At 51.0% G+C, this 25,066-nt stretch overlaps 1 protein-coding gene across 2 annotated transcripts in view; it reads left to right on the top strand.

Annotated features, from left to right (window-relative positions):
- CRMP1 (collapsin response mediator protein 1) overlaps window positions 1–25,066 on the top strand; it is a 72,363-nt gene that overhangs the window by 23,502 nt on the left and 23,795 nt on the right. For both annotated transcript variants that reach the window (XM_082389994.1, XM_082389995.1), the window contains exons 3-6: window positions 4,774–4,958; window positions 8,606–8,770; window positions 19,819–19,880; window positions 21,799–21,879. In XM_082389994.1, coding sequence (XP_082246120.1) covers window positions 4,774–4,958; window positions 8,606–8,770; window positions 19,819–19,880; window positions 21,799–21,879 — 493 coding nt within the window. The remainder of the gene's footprint in view (window positions 1–4,773; window positions 4,959–8,605; window positions 8,771–19,818; window positions 19,881–21,798; window positions 21,880–25,066) is intronic.

Here is a 25,066-nt window from a genome sequence, read left to right as displayed (position 1 = left end):
CACCAGACAGTGGTTTTTACGTGGTTTCCACATTTTACCATCTGCTGCTCGGCTTCTTCTTCTGAAGTCTGGAAGAGTAGAGTCAGAGACCATCTCAGGATCCAGCTTGGGCAGCTGGCACTGGAAGGAAAGGCAGAGGGGGTGTGAGCAAGGCCAAGTTCAAACAGGAATGGGGTCTATTGGTGGGCCCACCCCAGGGCCATGTATGCTCTGATGATGATGATGATGGTGGTGAGGAGGAGAAGGAGGAAGAGGGAAGAGGAGGGGGAGGAGGAGGGGGAGGAGGAGGAGGAGGAGGGGGAGGAGGAGAAGGAGGAAGAGGGAAGAGGAGGGGGAGGAGGAGAAGGAGGAAGAGGGAAGAGGAGGGGAGGGGGAGGAGGAGGAGGAGGAAGAGGGAAGAGGAGGAGAAGGAGGAAGAGGGAAGAGGAGGGGAGGAGGAGGAGGAGGAGGGGGAGGAGGAGGAGGGGGAGGAGGAGGAAGAGGAAGAGGGAAGAGGAGGGGGAGGAGGAGAAGGAGGAAGAGGAAAGAGGAGGGGGAGGAGGAGGGGGAGGAGGAGAAGGAGGAAGAGGGAGGAGGAGGGGGAGGAGGGGGAGGAGGAGGAGGAGGAAGAGGGAAGAGGGGGAGGAGGAGAAGGAGGAAGAGGGAAGAGGAGGGGGAGGAGGAGAAGGAGGAAGAGGGAAGAGGAGGGGGAGAAGGAGGGGGAGGAGGAGGAGGAGGGGGAGGAGGAGGGGGAGGAGGAGGGGGAGGAGGAGGGAGGAGAGGAGAGGGAAGAGGAGGGGGAGGAGGAGAAGGAGGAAGAGGGAAGAGGAGGGGGAGGAGGAGGAGGGGAAGGAGGAGGAGGAGGGGGAGGAGGAGGAGAAGGAGGAAGAGGAGGCAGCGGTTATGGATTGTCATGCGCATTAACAGACCATCTGTGCAAAGGCCCTGTGAAGAGGAGGTGCTCAAGGCAGCACTGAGCCCTTCCCTACCTCCCTCTGCCTGCCGCCACCCCTAGTCGTGGATGCATCTGACCATTTCTGGTCCAACTCAGGCCTCACTTCCTCCAGTTCATTCCCCCCCCGCCCAGCTCACTCCTTCCAGCCGCACTGAAAACTTGGTGTTTGCAGAACTTGCCAAGCACCCTCACCTGGGAACAACCTTGCACCCATAAATTCTCCGCCTGAAATGCCTTGCCCCTCCCCCCATTCTCGTTTCATGCCCCTGCCCCCCAACTCCCGTTTGTCCTATGGGCCCAGCTTGTGTGGCTCCTCCTCCAGGAAGCCTTCCGGAGCCCAGGCTCTTCCTCTGTACTGGCTACCGCTCCCTCTGTGCTGGCCGCCTCTCCCCCCTTGGTTGTGCATTTGCCCCTGACGAGGGGTCTTGCCTTATTGCCTCCCAGCCAGGGACCTGGCACAGTGCCAAGGATGGATGGGACCCTGGAGTGTTGAAGCGAGTGTAATATACAAACACTGACACATCAGATGGTGGGGACCTCGATCTCAGCCACGGTACAGCCTGGAACCAGAAAGGAGATAAAGGCAGATGGTGGGGTGGGGTGTGGTGAGATGCATGATCAAGTGAGGTTTCTAAGTCACCACTGCTTAGATAAGGCACAACCAATCGGTGCTGAGCTCCCCGCTTATGTGGGACCTCTGGGGTCCTGGGGACAGAGACGCGGAGAACCCTTTCATGGGACCACCATTCCCACCAGCGACACACAATTGGAGGTTGGAAGGCTTACAATCCAGGACATCGGCAGATGGAGCAAGTGCTCATCGGTCGGGTTGCATTTATTAAATGTTTGCTGTATGTGTGAACACCTGGAGACTTAGGACTTAAGCCACCCAGGGTATTCAGGAAATAGGCAGTTTCCATAAATTCAATATTTGTCCACTCCTCTTAGTGGGAGACGCCTTTTACTTTTAACCCTGTTGCTGAAAAGCTTTCTAAGCACTGGTGCTGCTTTTCCTGCCTGATTAAGCAGAGCGAGTGTCTGTGTCTGAATGCCTTGCAGGGTCTTCAGATGGTCACGTGGGGCATGGGGAGGTGTGGAAGGGGGGGAGAGCCTGAGGGACCGCTTGGCATGAGGAGGCTCGGTTATTTCCCTTCACTTTGATTAAACCCCAAGAATCCTTTCATTGTGTGGCCATTCGCCAAGTTTTACTAAAAGCTATTCAGCTGGGTTTGTGCAGAATCCGTTATGATTCATCGAGGGCTCCATCCAGTTGGCTAAGCATTGGAGAATCAAATGCTGCTGGCGCAGGACTTTTTTCTGAGTGGTGGTGAGGGTGGCGTTGGGGTAAGGGCAGGTGTCTGCTTCTCCGGCTTCCTTCCTCTCTTCCCTTTCCTTCCATGCACACTGCCGCTGAGAACCGTTCAGGGAGTCTTCCTCCTAATTCATGGGGGGCGGGGTTCCATTTAGTTTAATCCCAGTTTGGGAAGAATCTGCTGCTTCTGCAGAAGGGAAGCAGGGAGACAGCCGAGCTTGGTGGGCAGAGCCTGGTACTAGACTTGGGGACGCTGGGCTTGAATCCAGATCCAACGCTGACTTGCTGTGTGGCCTTCGATAAGTCACCGCCCCGCCCCGGGTTCCGTTTTCCTCTTTTGCAGAATGTGAATACTTCCTCCCTCACAGGTTGTTGGCAGGGGATTAGAGAGGGTTTGTTAATAGGCGATGATCTGCCTGCTAAGAGTGGCCCTGGACTGGAGAACTTGTGGCAGCGCAGTGTGGCGGCTGAGTCACAGACCGGGATCAGATGGGGCTGTGACTCCACTGGTTCCCACTGGAGGGCTGTGCCGAGCGTCTGCGCATGCCCATTCTGATTGGGCTGAGCCCCTTCCTTTGCCAGTGCTACGCATTCTGAACATCCCCCCCCCCCCCCACCCCCGGTCTTCTTTAGAAGCTAGTGTGAGCGAAAATGAGACCGTCGGTGAAGGGCTTATCAGAAGAGAATCCTATAGTTGGTGCTCAATAGCGATTCACTGCCCTTGTTGTAAAGGTAGGGGGTGACTTCTCTGAATCCCCTTCCCTTCAGCTCCTGGCACATGGCCATGAGCTTGGAGATGGACGGTGGGAAGATTGGACCAGGCAGGATTCTGTACATGACGATGGGAATTACGGAGGGAGTGGGGTGGCGATTAGAAGCAGCAGCGGCCGCAGTTGTAGTGCTGGTGGAATTGGCAGAAATGCTGACATTTCCTGGGGGCTCGCCGTGGCCCTGGCACTGCGCTTGGACTAGACCAGTTTCTGGTTTCAGGGTAGACAGTGTGCGATGCTCCAGTTCTGTGGAAGAGCCCCAGGTAGAGCCCCGTCACTCCTGTGCCCCGACGTGCCTGGACCAGCCGGCCCAGGAGTCCAGAAAAGCAAGGAGCTTTCGCACCTGCGTGTGGATTCTGTTTGGGGCCTGACATTGCGGTCACTGAAGGAATATTTTCCTATGTCTTCATTACTGGTGTTTTTAGGTAACTTAGAAAAACTAATATTGGGGCCACATCCCAGGAGTTTAGAACAACTGGATTTCTTTTTTAAATAAAAATTGCTCGTGGTCAGATGTGGTGGTCTCAGCCGGGCACTCACCGTGGAGCTGTTGAATCTGTCCTGGTCTGGCTGAGCCTCCCTCAGCCCACCCTGGTGAGGGATGCGTCTCCTGACCCTGGTTCCAACACATAAGACACAGCTGACACCGCAGGGGCAAGGCTTTGAAATTCCTAGGCTCTTCTGCCTCCTTTCCCAGCTTTTGGAATTTGCCCTCCTCCTAGAGGAAGTTTCCAGGCACCAAGCACGTGGGGAAACAAAAGTGTTGGTCAGCCTGCCTAGGAAAGCTCTGCCACCCGCCGTGTGATTCCCTCATGGCGGGTTTTACGGGGGCTTAAGAAGCTTTCCCGAGGCTGGTGCTCATGACTGTTTCAAATGAGAACCCAGGTTGCCTGTCAGTATCAGTTTGCCGGGGGCTGACATAACAAAGTCCACAGACTCGGAGGTTTAAACAACAGATATTTGTTTCTCACGGTTCTGAAGGCTGGATGTCTGAGATCAGGGTGTGGGCAAGTTGGTTTCTTCTGAGGCCTCTCTCCTTGGCTTATAGACGGCTGTCTTCTCCCTGTGTCCTCACATAGTCCCCTCTCTGCATGTCTGTGTCCTAATCTCCTCTTCTCATAAAGACACCAGTCAGATTGGGTCAGGGTCCACCCTAACAGCCTCGTTTTAACTTAATGACCCCTTTAAAGGCCTTCTCTCCAAATTCAGTCACATTGTGAAGGGCTAGGGGGTTAGGACTTGAAAATATGGACTTTGGGAAGTCACAGCTCACCTCACAGCCCTGTCTCTGAAGACTTGCAGAGCTAAGGAGACTTTTCACTGCCTCCCCCCATCGCTCACCTTTGTGTCCACAAAGCAGTTGCCAAAAGTGTGTGAAGTGCTCTGGAGTGTCGGGCTGTTCAGAGAACCCTTTGCCACTCGATACCGATGCTGGTCTCACTGCTGTTGGATTCAGCTCTGCCACTGCCTCTCCCTGGAAGCCCTCCCAGATAACCAGGCTGGTGAAATGGCCCACCTTGCGCTCCCCACGCCCTGTGTGAACTGGATTGTAACCATCTGCTTTACATGCCTTTCCTCCTCATTAGGCTGTGAGCCCCTGGAGGGCAGGGACCCTGCCTGAGTTATCTCTGTTCACCCAGTGGCCTGCGTAGGACCTGCCTCAGAAATGTTTTTCTAATGGAACTGAAGCTGCACGGTTGACAGCCATTTTGTTTTTCTTTTAAGAACCAAAGTCCGTCTCTGTTGTTTGTGCCCAGGCAAATAGGAGAGAACTTAATTGTTCCTGGTGGAGTGAAGACCATTGAGGCCAATGGGCGGATGGTTATTCCCGGAGGTATCGATGTCAACACGTACCTGCAGAAGCCCTCCCAGGGGATGACGGCCGCTGATGACTTCTTCCAAGGGACCAAGGCAGCACTGGCAGGAGGGACCACGATGATCAGTGAGTCGTACCCCTGCCTTAGAGCATAGGCTGTGACTTCTCTTCTGCATCCTCAGCATCTTGAGTAACACCAGGCACTTTGCTCAGGGTACCTGGTGTGCAGGTGGCTAAAGTTTTGGAACCAGTGGTATAGATGTTGTTATGACAGATGGGGCTGTAAGGGCTCAGAGAGGTGAGATAAGTTGCTGAAGGTTACACAGCTGGGAAGTGGTTGTATTGGTCAGTGTTGCTGCCGTAATGCTGTGATAATGCTGTATAACAAACAGCCCCCAAACTTCAAGCACACACTGTTTTTCTTATTCAAGGGTCCACAGGAGTAGGAGCAGGACTGGTGTGGGTCTGCTTTAGGCTGTGGGTTGGGTTTGGGGTGGGGGTACCATGGATCTCCCATTCTGGAACCAATGACCAACTCAACCATGCTCTTCTCCAAGTGGAAGGCAGAAGTGCAGGAAGTGTCTGGCAGAAACTTGCTCCTCCTCTTACCACCTCATTTCTTCACCTACACACTGTGACTTCAGCCCTCTGTTCTGTTGGCCAAAGCAAATCACACGGCCAAGCGCAAAGTCCCTGAAATTGCATTCTGCCCACGGTGAACCATGGTGAGGGTGGAGAGGGAAAGAACAATTGTGGACAAATAACGCCATCTACCACAGTGGTCTGTCTGGGATGCTGGACTCTTCCTCTACTGCCCTTTGCAGCCAGATTGTTGTATTTTTTTTTTTTAATCCAACAGTGCTTTTGTTTGGATTCCATTTTAATAAGCAGTTTTGATTAAATATGCAGCAGTGTATTTGAAATGTTCTTTCAATAGTTAGACTCCACATCTAGGTGGCTTGTCCCTGAGCTGGCCCCAGCCCTGCCCATCTCTCCCCATCGAAGAGTTCCTCTGGAGGTGCACGCTGGCTGGAGTTGGCCACCGTGAGCAGAGCTCACGTATCAGAGTTCCCTCCCCCTGAGCCAGGAGCATATGGCCCAGCTCAGGAGGCAAGCACCGTTCTGATCTCTTTTCCAAAAAGCAGCCCTGTGTCTGCTGGTTAGGAAGGTGGGAGGAGCCCAGATTTTGGACTTGGATCCTAGCTGCCAGGGTTTGCACTGGTCACGGCCACTCAGCAGCTGCACCACTGGGCAGTATTAAGCCTCTGTGAACCTCAGCTTCCTCGTCAGTAACATGGACTTTATAATGTGCCCCCCAGCTCATACATGTGGTTCCTTAACATAGTGCATGGCATATGGTGGTAAGTGCTTTGGGAATAGGAGCTGGGATATTCTGAGAGGTGGAGATGGAAGTTCCAGGCCCAGGGGACCTGTGTGAGGTAGAGGACAGAGCCCTGGATGAAGAATCAGGATCCCTGGAGTTCCCCTTTGCTCTTTTCCCATCACCAGCTGTGAAACCTCTGGGGGACCCCTCCACCAACCCCATGGGCCTCATCTTCCCCATCTATAAAAGGGTGCTTTTCAAAGTATGTTTCATGGAGCACCAAGAGCCTATGAAGGCACCATGAGAAGCACAGTTAGGAGGTGTGTGAGAGGGGGCAGGGAGTTCTGAGTCCCCACCCCATTTCTTCATTCAGCAGATATTTATTGAGGGTTGCTCTGCACCAGGCACTGTGCTAGGTGGTGGGGAAGAGCAGGAACAAAGCAGACATGATGCTTATTCTCCAGGGGCTCATGGTCCATGGGGAGTCACTAATCACCCACACAAATGACTGTAAGCGGATTAGTTCTACAGAAGAAAGGGGCACAGTGCTTTGAGCTGTGGGGCAAAGGGCTCGGGGAGGCTTCCCTGAAGAAGTGGCATTTGTGCATCGATCTGAAGGATGAGTGGGAGTTAACTGGGTGAAGAGGATATAGGGGAGCAGAGCTCCAGGAAGAGGGAACAGCACATGCAAAGACCCTGTGGTGGGGGAACACAGCTTGTGTTTAAGAGATTGAAAGAAGGCCTAGGAGGCAAAAGTGCGGAGATGGAGGGCTGGAATCCTGTGAGATAAGGCTGGGAGGAGAGGATGGTACTGGGCCTTGATGGCCAAGGTCAGAATTTTGGTCTTTTTCATATGTGTGATGTGCAGCCATTGAGGGATGTGAAGCAGGAAGTGATGTGATCTGTTTTAAAGAGACCTGAATAGAGTGGCCTAGGTTGAATGTGACGAGACCAGTGGGAGGTGATTGCAGTTGTTCAGCTGAGAGTTGAGGGTGGCTTGGACTAGGAGTGTGACCCGGAGGCAGACAGATGTGGACAGCTCCAGGGACATATCAGAGGGAAATCGACAGTGGTGATGGATCAGCAATGGAGGTGCATGAGGGAAACGAAGGGTCAAGAGTAACCCCTTGGCCTCTAGCTTTTGGAATGGTGAGGCGATATCCTTACCATTCTGGGGCGGGGGTGGGGGACCTGCTTTGCCAGTGGGGAGGGGACAGTGTGGCATGAGGTTCTGGACATTCTTATCTTGAGGCGCTCTTGAGTCATCCTAGTGGAGAGTTCAGAATCCTGTGGCTGAGAACGGGGGATACATTTGAATGAGCAGCCGCGTAGAAAGAAAAGTTCTAGGGCCAAGTCATAAGGAGTTTGATCACTTAATGGCCAAGTAGAGGAGGAAGAGTCTTCAAGGAAAAAATGGCCACAGAAGTGGGACAAAAGGCCAGAAAGCCGTTGCCATGGAAACCAGGGAGGAGCGAGTTTAAAGGAGGAGGGAGTGATTCACTGTGTTCTGAGAGGTCAAGTAGAGTGAGGACTGGAAGGGCGAATTAGCAAAGGCTGATGCTCTGGGTGGGTGGACGAGTGAGAGGGAGTGGGGAGCAGAGACTGCTCTTTATAGACGTCTGGCCGTGACGGGTGGATGTAGGAAACAGGGTGGGAGCTAGAGGGATGTGCGAAGCCCAGTGAGGTTTAAAAGACAGTTGTCTCCCCTTTGATCTGCTTTACATTTAAGGCTTTATTTGAAAAAGGGATGATGAAGTTCATATTCTTTTAGGTCCTTTTCACCTTGGCGTTCTGTGCCCACGAAGGCAGCATGTAGTAGCGGGAAAGGGTCCAGACTCTGCAGCTGACAGGACTCTGGGAGTCTTCTCCGTACTGCTTACTAGTTGTGTGACCTTGGACAAGTTTTTCACCCTCTTTGAGCCTAAGTTTCCTCATCTGTCAAATGGGGCTATTTTTATTCTCTTCACAGGGTAGTTGCGAGTATTTAATGAGATAATTTATATAAAGCCTTTGTGGCAGTTTCTGACCCATCAGAAACATTCAATAAACAGTCATGATAATGATGGTGATGGTGATGGTGAGGAGGAGGATGAAATGACGGTAACAATGGTGGGGACAGTGGTGGTAATGAAGACTAAAGAGGGTGGTGACCATGTCACTGCTGATGGTTATTATAATGATGGTGACAACGATGGCAGTATTGATGTTGATGATGGTGGGAATGATGATGAAAAGGATGGTGATGGTGAGGATGCTGATCTCGGTGATGTAAGTGGTGGTGATGATGATGATGGTCATGGTGATGGTGGTGATGTGGGGGATAGGGAAGGTCACGATGATTATGCTAATACTGGAGATAATGACGGTCATGATGGCAGTGAAGAGGCTGCCACTGGGATGACTTGGGTCCTAAGCATCTTGGAATGTGACACGTATTTTTCTGTCCCAGTTGACCATGTTGTCCCTGAACCTGGGTCCAGCCTGCTGACCTCCTTCGAGAAATGGCACGAAGCGGCAGACACTAAGTCCTGCTGCGACTACTCCCTCCACGTGGACATCACCAGCTGGTACGATGGTGTTAGGGAGGAGCTCGAGGTGCTGGCGCAGGACAAAGGTCAGTTAAAGCCCCAGAATGGGGGCCCAGTTCTGGAATCCCTGTTTTGTTTGTGGGTCTGACTTGTGGAGTTAGAATCCCTTTATCTGCATCTGCTATGAGCCCAACTGTGAGCTGTGCCCTGCCCCATCAACAGTGGAAAAATTAGACCCTCCTTAAGGAGTCTGTCTTCCTCTGCTTCAGGCCCTTTGGAGGTTCCCCCTGTTTATAGAAGAAAGCCCGATTTCCTTAGCCTGGCACACAAGGCCCCCACTGATCTAGCCTCACTTTTCTTTCTCTGCCATAAACTCATCTGGGTGCTTCTTATCCTGGACGCCATCCCCTGAAACCTGCTACTCCACTGGGCCTTTGCTGTTGCAGTCTCTGCACCCCCTACCAGGGATGCCCTTTCTTCTACTCTGCTTCCCAGCTCAACTTATCCCAGTTTCCCCAATCAGAACTTCAGAACTGCTTCATCCCTTGAATATCCATAGAAGGTTACTTGGACCTCTTTGGGGGCACCTTTTGCATTATTTCTGGATTGCGGGACACTGGTTGTCTGTCTGGCTCTTCTGTTAAACCCTGAGCTTACCAGGGAGGGGATTATGTCTGTGCATCTCTGTATCCCACCCTCTCTCCCCTCTGTGTGAGCTCAACCCAGACATCTCTGCACAGTGTGGGTACTTTACAGTGTGCCTTACACCAAATGGAGGTGAATTGAACTGAACACCCGCAAGAGCAAGAGAACAGAATAAACCAGGCGTGAGTGGTCCCTCGGAAAGAGGCAGTTCTGAGACTCTCTGAGGAAGCACCCTCGAATGAAATGCTTCAAGGAGAGATAGGGGGGATGTTTTCAATTTTTTAAATATATATGCTGTGTTTTCTCATAAAAGTATCATCACCCAAATACAAAAAAAAGTCAGAAAATCAAGAGAAGGAAAAAGTTTTTCCCTCTGGTCTTACCCCCCAGTTGCCACTTACCATTAATATTAAGGATTATTACTTTCTGTTCCCTATCTATTTAGACAATTTTCTCCATATATAGTTATATGATAGCAGTTATTTGGAATCCTTTTTTCACTTAACGTTGTATGAGTAATCATTACTCTTCATTAATAACTTTTCAATGGCTCGTAATACGCAATGTAATGGTTAATTTGCTTAGCTATTTCCTTTTTATTGGGCATTTAGGTTTTCTGTTTGCTTTACTGTAAATCGTGTTTGGTGAACATCTTTGTATATAAACACTTGTTTGCGTCTCTAATTATTTCCTTAGATTTCCAGAGATGGCATTACGGGGTCAAGGTTTTAACATTTTTCAAAATCATGACACTTACCGCCAAATTGCTTTCCCCAGAAATGCACCCACTTGCATGCCCACAGCCCATGTCTCTCACTCCCTGCATGTTTGCACCATTGGGTGTTATTACTTGTATGAAATCCTTGCTAATTTGATGAATAAAAGTCAATCTACCATTGAACACTGCAGTTCTCTAACTGCTAATTACATTAAACATTTTGCATACGTTTTTCCTTTATGTGAATGTCCGATTGTGTTCCTTGCCCATTTACCAGTTTGGGTCTCGTAAGTCTGAGCTTCTATATCCAGATGGTTTTATCCCTTCATTGAAGCTGCTGTGAATCACACTCTTGTTTTGTACAGAGTCAGGGTCCAGGTTGTAGAAAGATCCCAGCAGTTGATCCCAGCAGAATCTCAATCCTGCCCTCACACTTCTTGGCCTTGTGACACTGGGCAAGTCAGCAAGCTGACCTCTCTGAGGCTCGCCCGGTGACTCCCCATACATAGTGTCAGAGCTCTGGTACCAGGCGTGAGACTCCTGGTCTGAACTCGGTGTTAATTCTCCAGTCAAAAGAAGGAAACAACCCAAATGTCCATTCAAGGATGGTTGGGTAAACAAAATGTGGTCCATCCTTACAGCGGAATGTCATTCAGCTTTGAAAAGGAAGGGAATTCTGACACCTGCTACGACGTGGATGAACCTTGAGGACATTATGTCAAGTGAAATAAGCCCGTCACAAAAAAGACAAATGCAGTATGACTGTGCTCATAGGAGATGCCTGGAATTACCCAGTTCATAGAGAGACAGAGTGGGTGGTGGCCAGGGGCTGGGGGAGGGGCAACGTGGAATTAGTGTTCAATGGGGACAGAGTGGAGTGGTGGTGGCCAGGGGCTGGGGGAGGGGCAACGTGGAATTAGTGTTCAATGGGGACAGAGTGGAGTGGTGGTTGCCAGGGGCTGGGGGAGGGGCAACGTGGAATTAGTGTTCAACGGGGACAGAGTGGAGTGGTGGTGGCCAGGGGCTGGGGGAGGGGCAACGTGGAATTAGTGTTTAATGGAGACAGAGTGGGTGGTGGCCAGGGGCTGGGGGAGGGGCAACGTGGAATTAGTGTTCAATGGGGACAGAGTGGAGTGGTGGTTGCCAGGGGCTGGGGGAGGGGCAACGTGGAATTAGTGTTCAATGGAGACAGAGTGGGTGGTGGCCAGGGGCTGGGGGAGGGGCAACGTGGAATTAGTGTTTAATGGGGACAGAGTGGAGTGGTGGTTGCCAGGGGCTGGGGGAGGGGCAACGTGGAATTAGTGTTTAATGGGGACAGAGTGGAGTGGTTGCCAGGGGCTGGGGGAGGGGCAACGTGGAATTAGTGTTCAATGGGGACAGAGTGGAGTGGTGGTTGCCAGGGGCTGGGGGAGGGGCAACGTGGAATTAGTGTTTCATGGGGACAGAGTGGAGTGGTGGTTGCCAGGGGCTGGGGGAGGGGCAACGTGGAATTAGTGTTTCATGGGGACAGAGTGGAGTGGTGGTTGCCGGGGGCTGGGGGAGGGGCAACGTGGAATTAGTGTTCAATGGGGACAGAGTGGAGTGGTGGTTGCCAGGGGCTGGGGGAGGGGCAACGTGGAATTAGTGTTTAATGGAGACAGAGTGGGTGGTTGCCAGGGGCTGGGGGAGGGGCAACGTGGAATTAGTGTTCAATGGGGACAGAGTGGAGTGGTGGTTGCCAGGGGCTGGGGGAGGGGCAACGTGGAATTAGTGTTCAATGGGGACAGAGTGGGTGGTGGCCAGGGGCTGGGGGAGGGGCAACGTGGAATTAGTGTTTAATGGAGACAGAGTGGAGTGGTGGTTGCCAGGGGCTGGGGGAGGGGCAACGTGGAATTAGTGTTCAATGGGGACAGAGTGGAGTGGTGGTTGCCAGGGGCTGGGGGAGGGGCAACGTGGAATTAGTGTTCAATGGGGACAGAGTGGAGTGGTGGTTGCCAGGGGCTGGGGGAGGGGCAACGTGGAATTAGTGTTTAATGGGGACAGAGTGGAGTGGTGGTTGCCAGGGGCTGGGGGAGGGGCAACGTGGAATTAGTGTTCAATGGGGACAGAGTGGAGTGGTGGTTGCCAGGGGCTGGGGGAGGGGCAACGTGGAATTAGTGTTCAATGGGGACAGAGTGGAGTGGTGGTTGCCAGGGGCTGGGGGAGGGGCAACGTGGAATTAGTGTTCAATGGGGACAGAGTGGAGTGGTGGTTGCCAGGGGCTGGGGGAGGGGCAACGTGGAATTAGTGTTCAATGGGGACAGAGTGGAGTGGTGGTTGCCAAGGGCTGGGGGAGGGGCAACGTGGAATTAGTGTTTAATGGGGACAGAGTGGAGTGGTGGTTGCCAGGGGCTGGGGGAGGGGCAACGTGGAATTAGTGTTTAATGGGGACAGAGTGGAGTGGTTGCCAGGGGCTGGGGGAGGGGCAACGTGGAATTAGTGTTCAATGGGGACAGAGTGGAGTGGTGGTTGCCAGGGGCTGGGGGAGGGGCAACGTGGAATTAGTGTTTAATGGAGACAGAGTGGAGTGGTGGTTGCCAGGGGCTGGGGGAGGGGCAACGTGGAATTAGTGTTTCATGGGGACAGAGTGGAGTGGTGGTTGCCGGGGGCTGGGGGAGGGGCAACGTGGAATTAGTGTTCAATGGGGACAGAGTGGAGTGGTGGTTGCCGGGGGCTGGGGGAGGGGCAACGTGGAATTAGTGTTTAATGGAGACAGAGTGGGTGGTTGCCAGGGGCTGGGGGAGGGGCAACGTGGAATTAGTGTTCAATGGGGACAGAGTGGAGTGGTGGTTGCCAGGGGCTGGGGGAGGGGCAACGTGGAATTAGTGTTCAATGGGGACAGAGTGGGTGGTGGCCAGGGGCTGGGGGAGGGGCAACGTGGAATTAGTGTTTAATGGAGACAGAGTGGAGTGGTGGTTGCCAGGGGCTGGGGGAGGGGCAACGTGGAATTAGTGTTCAATGGGGACAGAGTGGAGTGGTGGTTGCCAGGGGCTGGGGGAGGGGCAACGTGGAATTAGTGTTCAATGGGGACAGAGTGGAGTGGTGGTTGCCAGGGGCTGGGGGAGGGGCAACGTGGAATTAGTGTTTAATGGGGACAGAGTGGAGTGGTGGTTGCCAGGGGCTGGGGGAGGGGCAACGTGGAATTAGTGTTCAATGGGGACAGAGTGGAGTGGTGGTTGCCAGGGGCTGGGGGAGGGGCAACGTGGAATTAGTGTTCAATGGGGACAGAGTGGAGTGGTGGTTGCCAGGGGCTGGGGGAGGGGCAACGTGGAATTAGTGTTCAATGGGGACAGAGTGGAGTGGTGGTTGCCAGGGGCTGGGGGAGGGGCAACGTGGAATTAGTGTTCAATGGGGACAGAGTGGAGTGGTGGTTGCCAAGGGCTGGGGGAGGGGCAACGTGGAATTAGTGTTCAATGGGGACAGAGTGGAGTGGTGGTTGCCAAGGGCTGGGGGAGGGGCAACGTGGAATTAGTGTTCAATGGGGACAGAGTGGAGTGGTGGTTGCCAGGGGCTGGGGGAGGGGCAACGTGGAATTAGTGTTTAACGGGGACAGAGTGGAGTGGTGGTTGCCAAGGGCTGGGGGAGGGGCAACGTGGAATTAGTGTTCAATGGGGACAGAGTGGAGTGGTGGTTGCCAGGGGCTGGGGGAGGGGCAACGTGGAATTAGTGTTTAACGGGGACAGAGTGGAGTGGTGGTTGCCAGGGGCTGGGGGAGGGGCAACGTGGAATTAGTGTTTAACGGGGACAGAGTGGAGTGGTTGCCAGGGGCTGGGGGAGGGGCAACGTGGAATTAGTGTTTAATGGGGACAGAGTGGAGTGGTTGCCAGGGGCTGGGGGAGGGGCAACGTGGAATTAGTGTTTAACGGGGACAGAGTGGAGTGGTGGTTGCCAGGGGCTGGGGGAGGGGCAACGTGGAATTAGTGTTTAACGGGGACAGAGTGGAGTGGTTGCCGGGGGCTGGGGGAGGGGCAACGTGGAATTAGTGTTTAACGGGGACAGAGTGGAGTGGTGGTTGCCAGGGGCTGGGGGAGGGGCAACGTGGAATTAGTGTTTAACGGGGACAGAGTGGAGTGGTGGTTGCCAGGGGCTGGGGGAGGGGCAACGTGGAATTAGTGTTCAACGGGGACAGAGTGGAGTGGTGGTTGCCAGGGGCTGGGGGAGGGGCAACGTGGAATTAGTGTTTAACGGGGACAGAGTGGAGTGGTGGTTGCCAGGGGCTGGGGGAGGGGCAACGTGGAATTAGTGTTCAACGGGGACAGAGTGGAGTGGTGGTTGCCAGGGGCTGGGGGAGGGGCAACGTGGAATTAGTGTTCAACGGGGACAGAGTGGAGTGGTGGTTGCCAGGGGCTGGGGGAGGGGCAACGTGGAATTAGTGTTCAACGGGGACAGAGTGGAGTGGTGGTTGCCAGGGGCTGGGGGAGGGGCAACGTGGAATTAGTGTTCAACGGGGACAGAGTGGAGTGGTGGTTGCCAGGGGCTGGGGGAGGGGCAACGTGGAATTAGTGTTCAACGGGGACAGAGTGGAGTGGTGGTTGCCAGGGGCTGGGGGAGGGGCAACGTGGAATTAGTGTTCAACGGGGACAGAGTGGAGTGGTGGTTGCCAGGGGCTGGGGGAGGGGCAACGTGGAATTAGTGTTCAACGGGGACAGAGTGGAGTGGTGGTTGCCAGGGGCTGGGGGAGGGGCAACGTGGAATTAGTGTTCAACGGGGACAGAGTGGAGTGGTGGTTGCCAGGGGCTGGGGGAGGGGCAACGTGGAATTAGTGTTCAACGGGGACAGAGTGGAGTGGTGGTTGCCAGGGGCTGGGGGAGGGGCAACGTGGAATTAGTGTTCAACGGGGACAGAGTGGAGTGGTGGTTGCCAGGGGCTGGGGGAGGGGCAACGTGGAATTAGTGTTCAACGGGGACAGAGTGGAGTGGTGGTTGCCAGGGGCTGGGGGAGGGGCAACGTGGAATTAGTGTTCAATGGGGACAGAGTGGAGTGGTGGTTGCCAGGGGCTGGGGGAGGGGCAACGTGGAATTAGTGTTCAACGGGGACAGAGTGGAGTGGTGGTTGCCAGGGGCTGGGGGAGGGGCAACGTGGAATTAGTGTTCAATGGGGACAGAGTGGAGTGGTGGTTGCCAGGGGCTGGGGGAGGGGCAACGTGGAATTAGTGTTCAATGGGGACAGAGTGGAGTGGTGGTTGCCAGGGGCTGGGGGAGGGGCAACGTGGAATTAGTGTTCAATGGGGACAGAGTGGAGTGGTGGTTGCCAGGGGCTGGGGGAGGGGCAACGTGGAATTAGTGTTCAATGGGGACAGAGTGGAGTGGTGGTTGCCAGGGGCTGGGGGAGGGGCAACGTGGAATTAGTGTTCAATGGGGACAGAGTGGAGTGGTGGTTGCCAGGGGCTGGGGGAGGGGCAACGTGGAATTAGTGTTCAATGGGGACAGAGTGGAGTGGTGGTTGCCAGGGGCTGGGGGAGGGGCAACGTGGAATTAGTGTTCAATGGGGACAGAGTGGAGTGGTGGTTGCCAGGGGCTGGGGGAGGGGCAACGTGGAATTAGTGTTCAATGGGGACAGAGTGGAGTGGTGGTTGCCAGGGGCTGGGGGAGGGGCAACGTGGAATTAGTGTTCAATGGGGACAGAGTGGAGTGGTGGTTGCCAGGGGCTGGGGGAGGGGCAACGTGGAATTAGTGTTCAATGGGGACAGAGTGGAGTGGTGGTTGCCAGGGGCTGGGGGAGGGGCAACGTGGAATTAGTGTTCAATGGGGACAGAGTGGAGTGGTGGTTGCCAGGGGCTGGGGGAGGGGCAACGTGGAATTAGTGTTCAATGGGGACAGAGTGGAGTGGTGGTTGCCAGGGGCTGGGGGAGGGGCAACGTGGAATTAGTGTTCAATGGGGACAGAGTGGAGTGGTGGTTGCCAGGGGCTGGGGGAGGGGCAACGTGGAATTAGTGTTTATTGGGGACAGAGTGGAGTGGTGGTTGCCAGGGGCTGGGGGAGGGGCAACGTGGAATTAGTGTTTATTGGGGACAGAGTGGAGTGGTGGTTGCCAGGGGCTGGGGGAGGGGCAACGTGGAATTAGTGTTTAATGGGGACAGAGTGGAGTGGTGGTTGCCAGGGGCTGGGGGAGGGGCAACGTGGAATTAGTGTTTAATGGGGACAGAGTGGAGTGGTGGTTGCCAGGGGCTGGGGGAGGGGCAACGTGGAATTAGTGTTTAATGGGGACAGAGTGGAGTGGTGGTTGCCAGGGGCTGGGGGAGGGGCAACGTGGAATTAGTGTTTAATGGGGACAGAGTGGAGTGGTGGTTGCCAGGGGCTGGGGGAGGGGCAACGTGGAATTAGTGTTTAATGGAGACAGAGTGGAGTGGTGGTTGCCAGGGGCTGGGGGAGGGGCAACGTGGAATTAGTGTTTAATGGGGACAGAGTTTCAGTTTTGCCAAGGTGAAGCGTTCTGGAGATGGAAGCACAACAATGTGAACGTACTTAATGCCACTGCACTTACATATGGCTCCGATAGTAAATTTCATGTGAGGTATATTTTACCACAACTAATGAAAAGCAGCAGTTATTTCTTTGCTCACAACTCTGTGGAAAGGCACTTTGGTTTGGGCTCAGCTGGCCGGTTCTGCTCACCTTGGCTCACTCATGCCTTGCGCCCCAGCTGGGAGGATGGGGCAGGTGGGACGGCTCTCTACACCCTCCCTTCCCCAGCAGACTCTCGTGGGCTTCTTCCCTTGGTGGCTCCACAAGGGTGAGTGGAGCCCAGGCTTGGAATGTGTCCACTGACACTTCCGCTTTGTTCTGCTGGGCGGAGCCAGTCTCGAGACCAGCCCACGCTCAAGGAGTGAGGAAAGAGGTTCTAGCTCTTGAGAAGGGTCACTGCAAATGTTTTGTGAAACTTTAAACTATTTACCAGCCTGTTTAGTCTCTTTCTGCCTCCTACTTCTACATGAAATTATCTTATTTGTTTGTTTGTTCATTGCTTATTTCCACTAGAATGTAGACAGGGATCCTTCCTATCTCGTTCACAGCTGTATCTCTAGCTTCTAGAACGGTGCTTGTACATAGTAAGTACTCAGTGAATATTTGATGAGTGAGAAAATAAATATTCCATGAAGAAGGACTTCTGGGGTCTCATAAGTTTTGGAAATGCTCCCTGTTTATTCTATTCTTGAATAGTCTTTTATTTATGTATTTATTTTTTAACATCTTTATTGGAGTATAATTGCTTTACAATGGTGTGTTAGTTTCTGCTGTATAACAAAGTGAATCAGCTATACGTATACATATATCCCCATATCTCCTCCCTCTTGTGTCTCCCTCCCACCCTCCCTATCCCGCCCCTCTAGGTGGTCACAAAGCACCAAGCTGATCTCCCCGTGCGATGCAGCTGCTTCCCACTAGCTATCTATTTTACGTTTGGTAGTGTATATATGTCCATGCCACTCTCACTTCGTCCCAGCTTACCCTTCCCCCTCCCTATGTCCTCAAGTCCACTCTCTACGTCTGCGTCTTTATTCATGTCCCGCCCCTAGGTTCTTCAGAACCATTTTTTTTTAGATTCCATATGTATGTGTTAGCATACGGTATTTGTTTTTCTTTCTGACTTACTTCACTCTGCATGACAGACTCTAGGTCCATCCACCTCACTACAAATAACTCAATTTCGTTTCTCTTTATGGCTGAGTAATATTCCATTGTATATATGTTCCACATCTTCTTTATCCATTCATCTGTCGATGGACACTTCGGTTGCTTCCATGTCCTGGCTATTGTAAATAGAACTGCAATGAACATTGTGGTACATGACTCTTTTTTGAATTATGGTTTTCTCAGGGTATATGCCCAGTAGTGGGATTGCTGGGTCGTATGGTAGTAGTACAGTACTGAGGTTTTCATCTGAATTACTTTGATTACAAATGAGACCAAATCTTATTCTCATCTTTATTTGTAAGGCATTTTAAAAAATTGTTTAAAAATTCTGTTTGCCTTTTTTTCTTCATTGTTTTCATTTTAAGCATTTTAAACTATAAAACGAAACATACAGAAAACCACACAAGGAAAAAATGTGGCTTTGTGAATTATGAGATTACCCTTTCCAGGTAAGAAATAGAACTTTGCCCCAAAAAAAGACCCCCAACAAACCCCTCATGGCCCCCCATTGTAGCCACAACTCCCTCCCCCCCCCAAAAGTAACCACTGTCTGATGTTTTTTAAATAAGAGGTTTTTTAAAAAAAACCTTTGTTAAATTTGTTGCAGATATGTTCACCATGTTGGTTGTTTGCTTTTTATTTTGAATTTTTAAGAATTAACTTATAGACATTTTCCATTTATAACAAGTCAAATCTATCATGATTTGAAGGAAAGCTTCTAATCTGAGATAGCTTTACCCCATCCACCCACCCACAAGAACCAGTTCTAGGTCATATTTATCAATTCTGCCAATTCATTATTTCTGCTTTTACTTGTATTGTTTACTTCTAATTTCTGGTGAATTTCCATTTTCTTCTTTTAAAGATTCTTATCATAGAAGCTTACTCAGTTGATGTATGCTCCCCCTCTCCTTCAAAAAATAATGAAGCATTTAAGGCTATGAATTTACCTCTCACTATGGCTTTACCTGTTTACCCACTGATTGTTCTTCTATGTCTGTGTATATAACTGGGTTTTTGTTTTTGTATTTAAGTATACTTGATTAAAGAGAGATTGATACTTTTATGTTAATCTCTGAATACTATTTTTTCTTAATCTTTTGGGAAAATAAATTTTTGTTGCCAAGGTTTTCTAGACCAGAAATGATTTTTGGCTTGTCTTCACTGTTGCTTAGTAAAAAAGAAGTCTCAATCCCATTTAGTACTTTTGCCTGAATTTCTTCTTTTTCTTATCCAAAGGATTCCTGATTCCATCAACAAATATTAATGGCACAGCACATGCTGTGGATGTGCAAGATGAAATAATATATAAGATGTGGTTCCCGTCCTCAATCACTTGAAGGCATATTAAGAAACAGTCCTCCCCCCACCTCCTCTGCTCCCCACTGGCTGCACGATAAGTCCTGTCATCTCAGCCTTTTTGCATCCGCCCACTCAGAGCCTCAGCCCACCCGTCTCTTTTGCCTTCAGCATCCTCCAACTCTATTTCTCCATTTCTCCCTGCTGTTCTGCACACCCATCCTCCTTCCAGAACTGTCCTTCTGAGACAAAGTCTGATCGTGTCATTCCCTTGCTTTAAAAGCACATGTTCTACCAGATAGTAGTGATGGCTGTACAATGTTGTGAATGCTGTAAATGCCACTGAATTGTACACTTTAAAAACGGTTATGATGGTAAATTTTGTTATGTGTATTTTACCATAATAAAAAAAAGTGATTTTTTTTTTTTTAAAGCACACGCTCCTTTTTGCTTCAGCCACAGGACACTTTCTCGTACCCGCATACCTAATGTCTTTTTATGCTCCGCACTGTCCACGCCATGCATACCCATCCCTCTCAGCCCAGATAATTGCCTTCCCCCGGCTCCTCCCCCTCCCCTTCTTCCTTTTCCCCCTCCTCTTCCTTCTCCTTCAGACTCAGCTGACATGTCACCTTCCCTGGAGGCCTCCTTAGACCCTCACCCACACCCCCAGGCTGGCTTAGGTGCCCCTGCTGTGAATTCTGATGGCACCCTTCTGTCTTGGTTGTTACCACCCTGTGCAATGCTTATCGATTTACTGGAAAGACATGTCCTTTCTTCTTAAAAGCATTTTTCTACTCTCTTTTTTATCTTGAAACAGGTGTCAATTCCTTCCAAGTCTACATGGCCTATAAGGATCTCTACCAAATGTCCGACAGCCAGGTAGGTCCTTGCACACCCCCCACCTCCCTTGGGCAGGAATGGGCCTGCCTTGTCAGGCAAAGCAGCACAGGGCAGGGGAGATGTCAGAGCAGGCCAGGGAGGGCTTTGGGTTCAAGTCCTGGTTCTGACACTGAACTGTCAGTCATCGCTCTTCCCTGGACCTGCATTCCTTTCTGCCTATAAGAGTGGCGTGGAGCAGGGATCCCCTGCTTGGTGGTTCCCAAACTCGGCTCGTCTTCAGCCTCATCTAAAGAGCTCACTAAATACACAGACTCTTATATTCCATCACATACGCTCGCGGGTAAGGTTCAGGAGTCTGTACTTTCTGAAAGCTCTGCAGTTGATTCTGGGGCTCAAGCGAGTTTGGGGACCATTACCTTAGCTCTGACCTGGAGGAGAGCCCTGGCTGTCCCTCCAGCCAATTGCAAGTCATGTCCTTTCTCAGTTTTCTCATCTATACAACGTGAGCATCTCTGGCCCTGCCAACCTCAAACAACTGTTCTGTGGGTGAGATGAGTCAAGGAAGAAGGTGGTCTAAGGAGTACAGGTGTAGGGGGTACAATTTGTCGGGCACCTGGCCTTCTTACACCACTGGGACTCTTGGTTTGGTTTTGTTATTATTGCCCTGCCCTCTGCTTGTTAAAAAGGCGGGACTGTGCGGTGGCAAAGGGCATGGCTGCTGGAGCCAGACTGCTTGGCAGCAAGCCCTGACTTTGCTGTGCAGCCTGGAGCAGATTTCCTAACCTCTCTGTGCTTTAGGCCCTTCATGGCACTTGCCTCAGAGAGGGTGTCGGAGGATTAAGTGATTTAATACAAGTAAAGCTCTAGGGCAGTGCCTGGCACACAGCAGGTGCCATACGAGTGTTAATAAGCTGGTTTTCATTATCCCCATGGGGTCTCATGTGCAATGGAGGAAGCACCCATGTCTTACCTTTCAAAATAGACACTTGGAGTTACATAATATAACTTACCCCGAGATGGCCTGGAAACCAAAAGGCTGAAAGTTTGTTCCGTTTCATGGAAAAAATAACGTGTGTCTCTCTAGTGTAATTGAAATTTTCACCTGTTTCATTCTAATGTCTGTTTCACTGAAGCCCTAGTTAGAGACGGAGTTGAGCAGACTTTGGGTGTGTGTCTTCAAAAGTGCTTCATGCCTCCAAGTGCCTCCCCCACCTGCTGTCTACAACTAAAAGCACACATCCTGGGCGAGGGAGGTGTTATCTTGTATGTAAGGAGGACAAAGTTGAGATTCAGGAGTCCCTGGGGACGGAACATGTGGCTTTGGTCCTCACCTGGTGCAAATGTCTGATTGCAGATCCTTTACAGGTGGGAAGAGGGCACTGGACAGTGGACAGGGCCTGGATTGGCGAAATAAGGTGATGCTTGGCAGGATGTATGTCATCTGAGTATTAAAGTTATTAGAGGACTTGGTCTCTCTACCCCAGTTGGTCTATAAAATGACAGGGGTTGGAATTTTTGTAAAGATGTACACATGCCCTGTGATTGGTGGTGGCTACAGTACAGGCTTAGCAGGTTTAGTTATACAATTTCAGTAAAACTGAAAACAGCTTCTCAGCTGCAGTTGTCACCATTAACAACGTCACGCTCCAGAGGAGCAAAGCCACAAAGAAAGCAAAGGCTCGCGTGGGTATAATCGTGGATACAATCACGCCTTGGTGTCACTTTTATCAGTTATGTGCCTCTCCCCCACCCAGACTGTCTGCTTTTGGATCTGGAGGGTGTCAGGGTCAAGGGGAAACCTTTTCCAGTTCTTACTGGTTGAGCGACGCATTCCATTGATGTGGATGGAGCATCCCTGGCAGGCGGCTGACCGTGTGTTAGTCGTAAGAGCAGGCTTTGCAAACGCTCGTGCTGTGATATTTTTATCTCACCCCAACCCCCCTTTATCCCTCCTTAGCTCTACGAAGCCTTCACCTTCCTTAAGGGGCTGGGAGCTGTGATCTTGGTCCACGCAGAAAATGGAGATTTGATAGCTCAGGTGAGTGGTGTGAGTTTCCACCCCTTCCACCTCAGTCTCCTTCTCCTTGTGAAGGATATGAGAAAAGGGGGTGGAGGCATTGATCAGCCAGGTCACTAGGCAATGAAGGGTCAAGCCAAGAACCGGATGGCACGTCAGACACTCCAGGTGTGAGGCACGCACACACTATCTGCAGCGTGGCCTTTGGCAGGTCATAATTGCCTCCTCCTTGAGAATCTCGATTTTCTCACCTGTACAATGGGGGTAATATTACTGCCCTGTAAACCATGGTGGGTTTGCATGAGCAACAAATAAGGATCTGAAAGAAAATGCTTGGAAGCTGGGGTTGCTTATCATCTTCCACGACTTGAGAGCGGGGACAATGGACAGAGCTCAGGCTGGGAGCAGGTGTTCCAGTCTGGCCTCCTGACATTGGGCAAGGAACTCTACCCCACGAAGGCTCCTGTGCTTCATTTAGAAGCATCTGCCTCGCAGTGTGGTTGTGAGGATTAAATGATATCGTGTATGTGTAGATCAATGTCGGACATGTAACAGGCTGTAACCATTCAGAAGTTTTGGGTAGTGTGAGACGTGAACCCATTTTGATCATTCTGGCCATAGGGTGGATAATTTGATAGGAATAGAATAAAGTCAGCTAGGTTTTACTCCAGCAATTCTCATAGGAAATGAAGAGAGGAGACAGAGGGGAGGTGGAAGAGGCAAGAATATGCTAGGGAAGGTGCACAATCTACAGGACTCATCGATTGATTGGATGGGGGAAGAAGAGGAGGAAGTCAAGAATGGCTGCTTGGTCTGTGTGCAGGGCTGATCATGATGCCACAAATCAAGATCAGGTATATGGAAGATTTGGATGCATCCAATGAAAGTAGTCAATGCCGTGCGTGATGTTAAGGAGTATGTACATCCTCATTTCATAGGTAGGGAAACTGAGGCTCAGACAGTAATAACTTACTCACTGTTACATGGGGCATCGGAGCCAGGGTGTGAATACAGTTCCATCTGGTTCCAAAGCCCAGTGGAATTGCAACATGACGGTTAAGGGCATGAGATCTGAAGCTTCACTATTAAGGTTAGCTATTGTCTTTATTTCTTATTATTTGTGTTCTTGCAGTTTTTCTGTAAAATTGAAATTCTTTCAAATTCAAAATAAAAAAGAACAACTCAGTACCATCACACAGCAGTATTCTGGTCATTGGCAAGAAGTCACTAAATCCAGCCCTCACCCCAAAAGATGGGATTGTACAAAGGAATGAATGCCGGGAAGTGAGGATCACTGGGAACCGTATCAGAGGTTGTCTGCCAGTCTCTCCTCTGGCCCCCAGTGACTGATGACCCTCTCACACGCAAAACACATTCATTCCTTTCCAGGGTCCTCCAAACTCTCACCTCATTACACCATCAAAGACTGGAATCATCTAAGCCAGGTCTAGGTGTGGATGAGGCTTCTTGGGTTTAGTCCCTACAATCTGTAGGTCTTTGAAGAAAATAGGCAAGTTATCTCCCTCCCCCCCCCCCCACACTCAACACATGACATATAGTGGTGGGGTGGGCATTCCTATTGAAAAAGGGACAATGGAAAACACCAGGAGTCATTGGTCCATAGCAGTTCTGAAATCCAGTTAGACAAATGTTGGCAGTTCCTTGATTAGGTCTTGAAGCCTGAGAATAATCCTCCATGGCTCTTGGCTCCACCTTCTGGGCTATTGGCTCTATCCTTCCTTTTCATGAAAGTTAGCCCATGCTTGCAGCTGAGGAATTTTCTCAGCCTGCTTCCTGCATAGTGGAATTTTAGGAGTCCAACTGCCTCCATTCATTTTGTATGTCTTATCCCGTCCAGTCCAGGCTGTGGGTGTTTTGCTAAGATAATCCTCCCAAAACCTTTGTGGGCCTCCTCTGAATCTCACTGTAATTCACCCCATTAGACAAAAGGCACCCACAGATTTCTTTTCAATAAGCCCTCCTCCTCCTGGTCAGACAGCCAAGAGGTACATCCTTGAGTTTCCTAGAGGCCTTAATTTGATTGAGAGGATCTATGGGCACACCCTCAATTATCTGTCCCTCTCACATTTTACTATTTACTATGAGCAGCAAGAAGAAGCCAGGCGGTACCTTGACAATTTGCTGGGGACTGTCCTCAGCTAGATCCCTGAGTTCATTAGACACATTTGCCCCTTTCCACATCACTGCAGGTGACAGTGTTGCCAAGCTTTCTGCTACTACATAACAAGATTCCCCTTCCTCCAGTTTTCAATAACAGACGCTTCATTTCCTTTCGAGCTCTCGCTAGCAAGGTCCTCAAAATCCATATTTCTACTAAGAGTCCATTTCAGACTAGCTTTCTCTAACACATGCCTTGAAATTCTTCCAGCCTCCATTCACTGCCCGGTCCCAAAGCCACTCCCACATTTTTAGTTAATTGCTATGGCAGCACCCTACTTCTGAATACCAAAATCTGTTTCAGTTCTCTGTGGCTGCATAACAAATTACCCCCTAAATTTAGCATTGTCAAACAAAAAATGTTTTCTACATCATCGTCCTATGGGTCCGGCGTCCAGATGTGGCTTGGCTGGGTTTTCGGGCTCAGGGTCTCTCACCGACTGCAGTGAAGGTGTCAGGCAGGGCTGCAGTCATCTCAGGGCTGGTCTGGGGCAGGATTCCCTTCCAGAGGGTTGCAGGATTCCCACTCAGAGGGTTGCTTCTAGGATTCAGTTCCTTGCAAGCTATCGGACTGTTGTCCTTTATTCTTTGCTGGCTGTTAGACAGAGGCCCCCTCGGTTCTCTGCCACATGGGTAGCTACAGCATGGTGACCTGCTTCCTTCCAAGTGAGAGAGCAAGAGAGGGTGAGCAAGGGAGAAGTGGGAGTCCCTTTGTAACCTAACCTCAGAAATGACATCCCATCTCTTTCCTCGTGTTCTGCTCATTGGAAGCAAGGTGCCAGGTCCAGCCCACGTGCAAGCAGAGGCAGGCTCACTGGGAGCCTCTTAGAAGCTGCCCAACACATGTATCTTAGGTTTGCCTGGTTTTGAACTTCATAAACATGAAACCACACAGTAGGTACTCTTTTACATCTGGCTTCTTTTGACCAAAACTAGATTTGTGAGATTCATCCCTCTTGTTACCTGAAGCAATAGTATTCTCTTTGTCATCATGGTGTAGAATTCCACGGCAGGGATAGGTCACAATTTG

This window comes from Balaenoptera borealis (assembly GCF_965194805.1).
Source record: "Balaenoptera borealis genome assembly, chromosome: 4".
NCBI lineage: Eukaryota > Metazoa > Chordata > Mammalia > Artiodactyla > Balaenopteridae > Balaenoptera > Balaenoptera borealis.
Note: the sequence above shows the minus strand (reverse complement) of the source record. Positions and strands in the feature narration are given on the sequence as shown.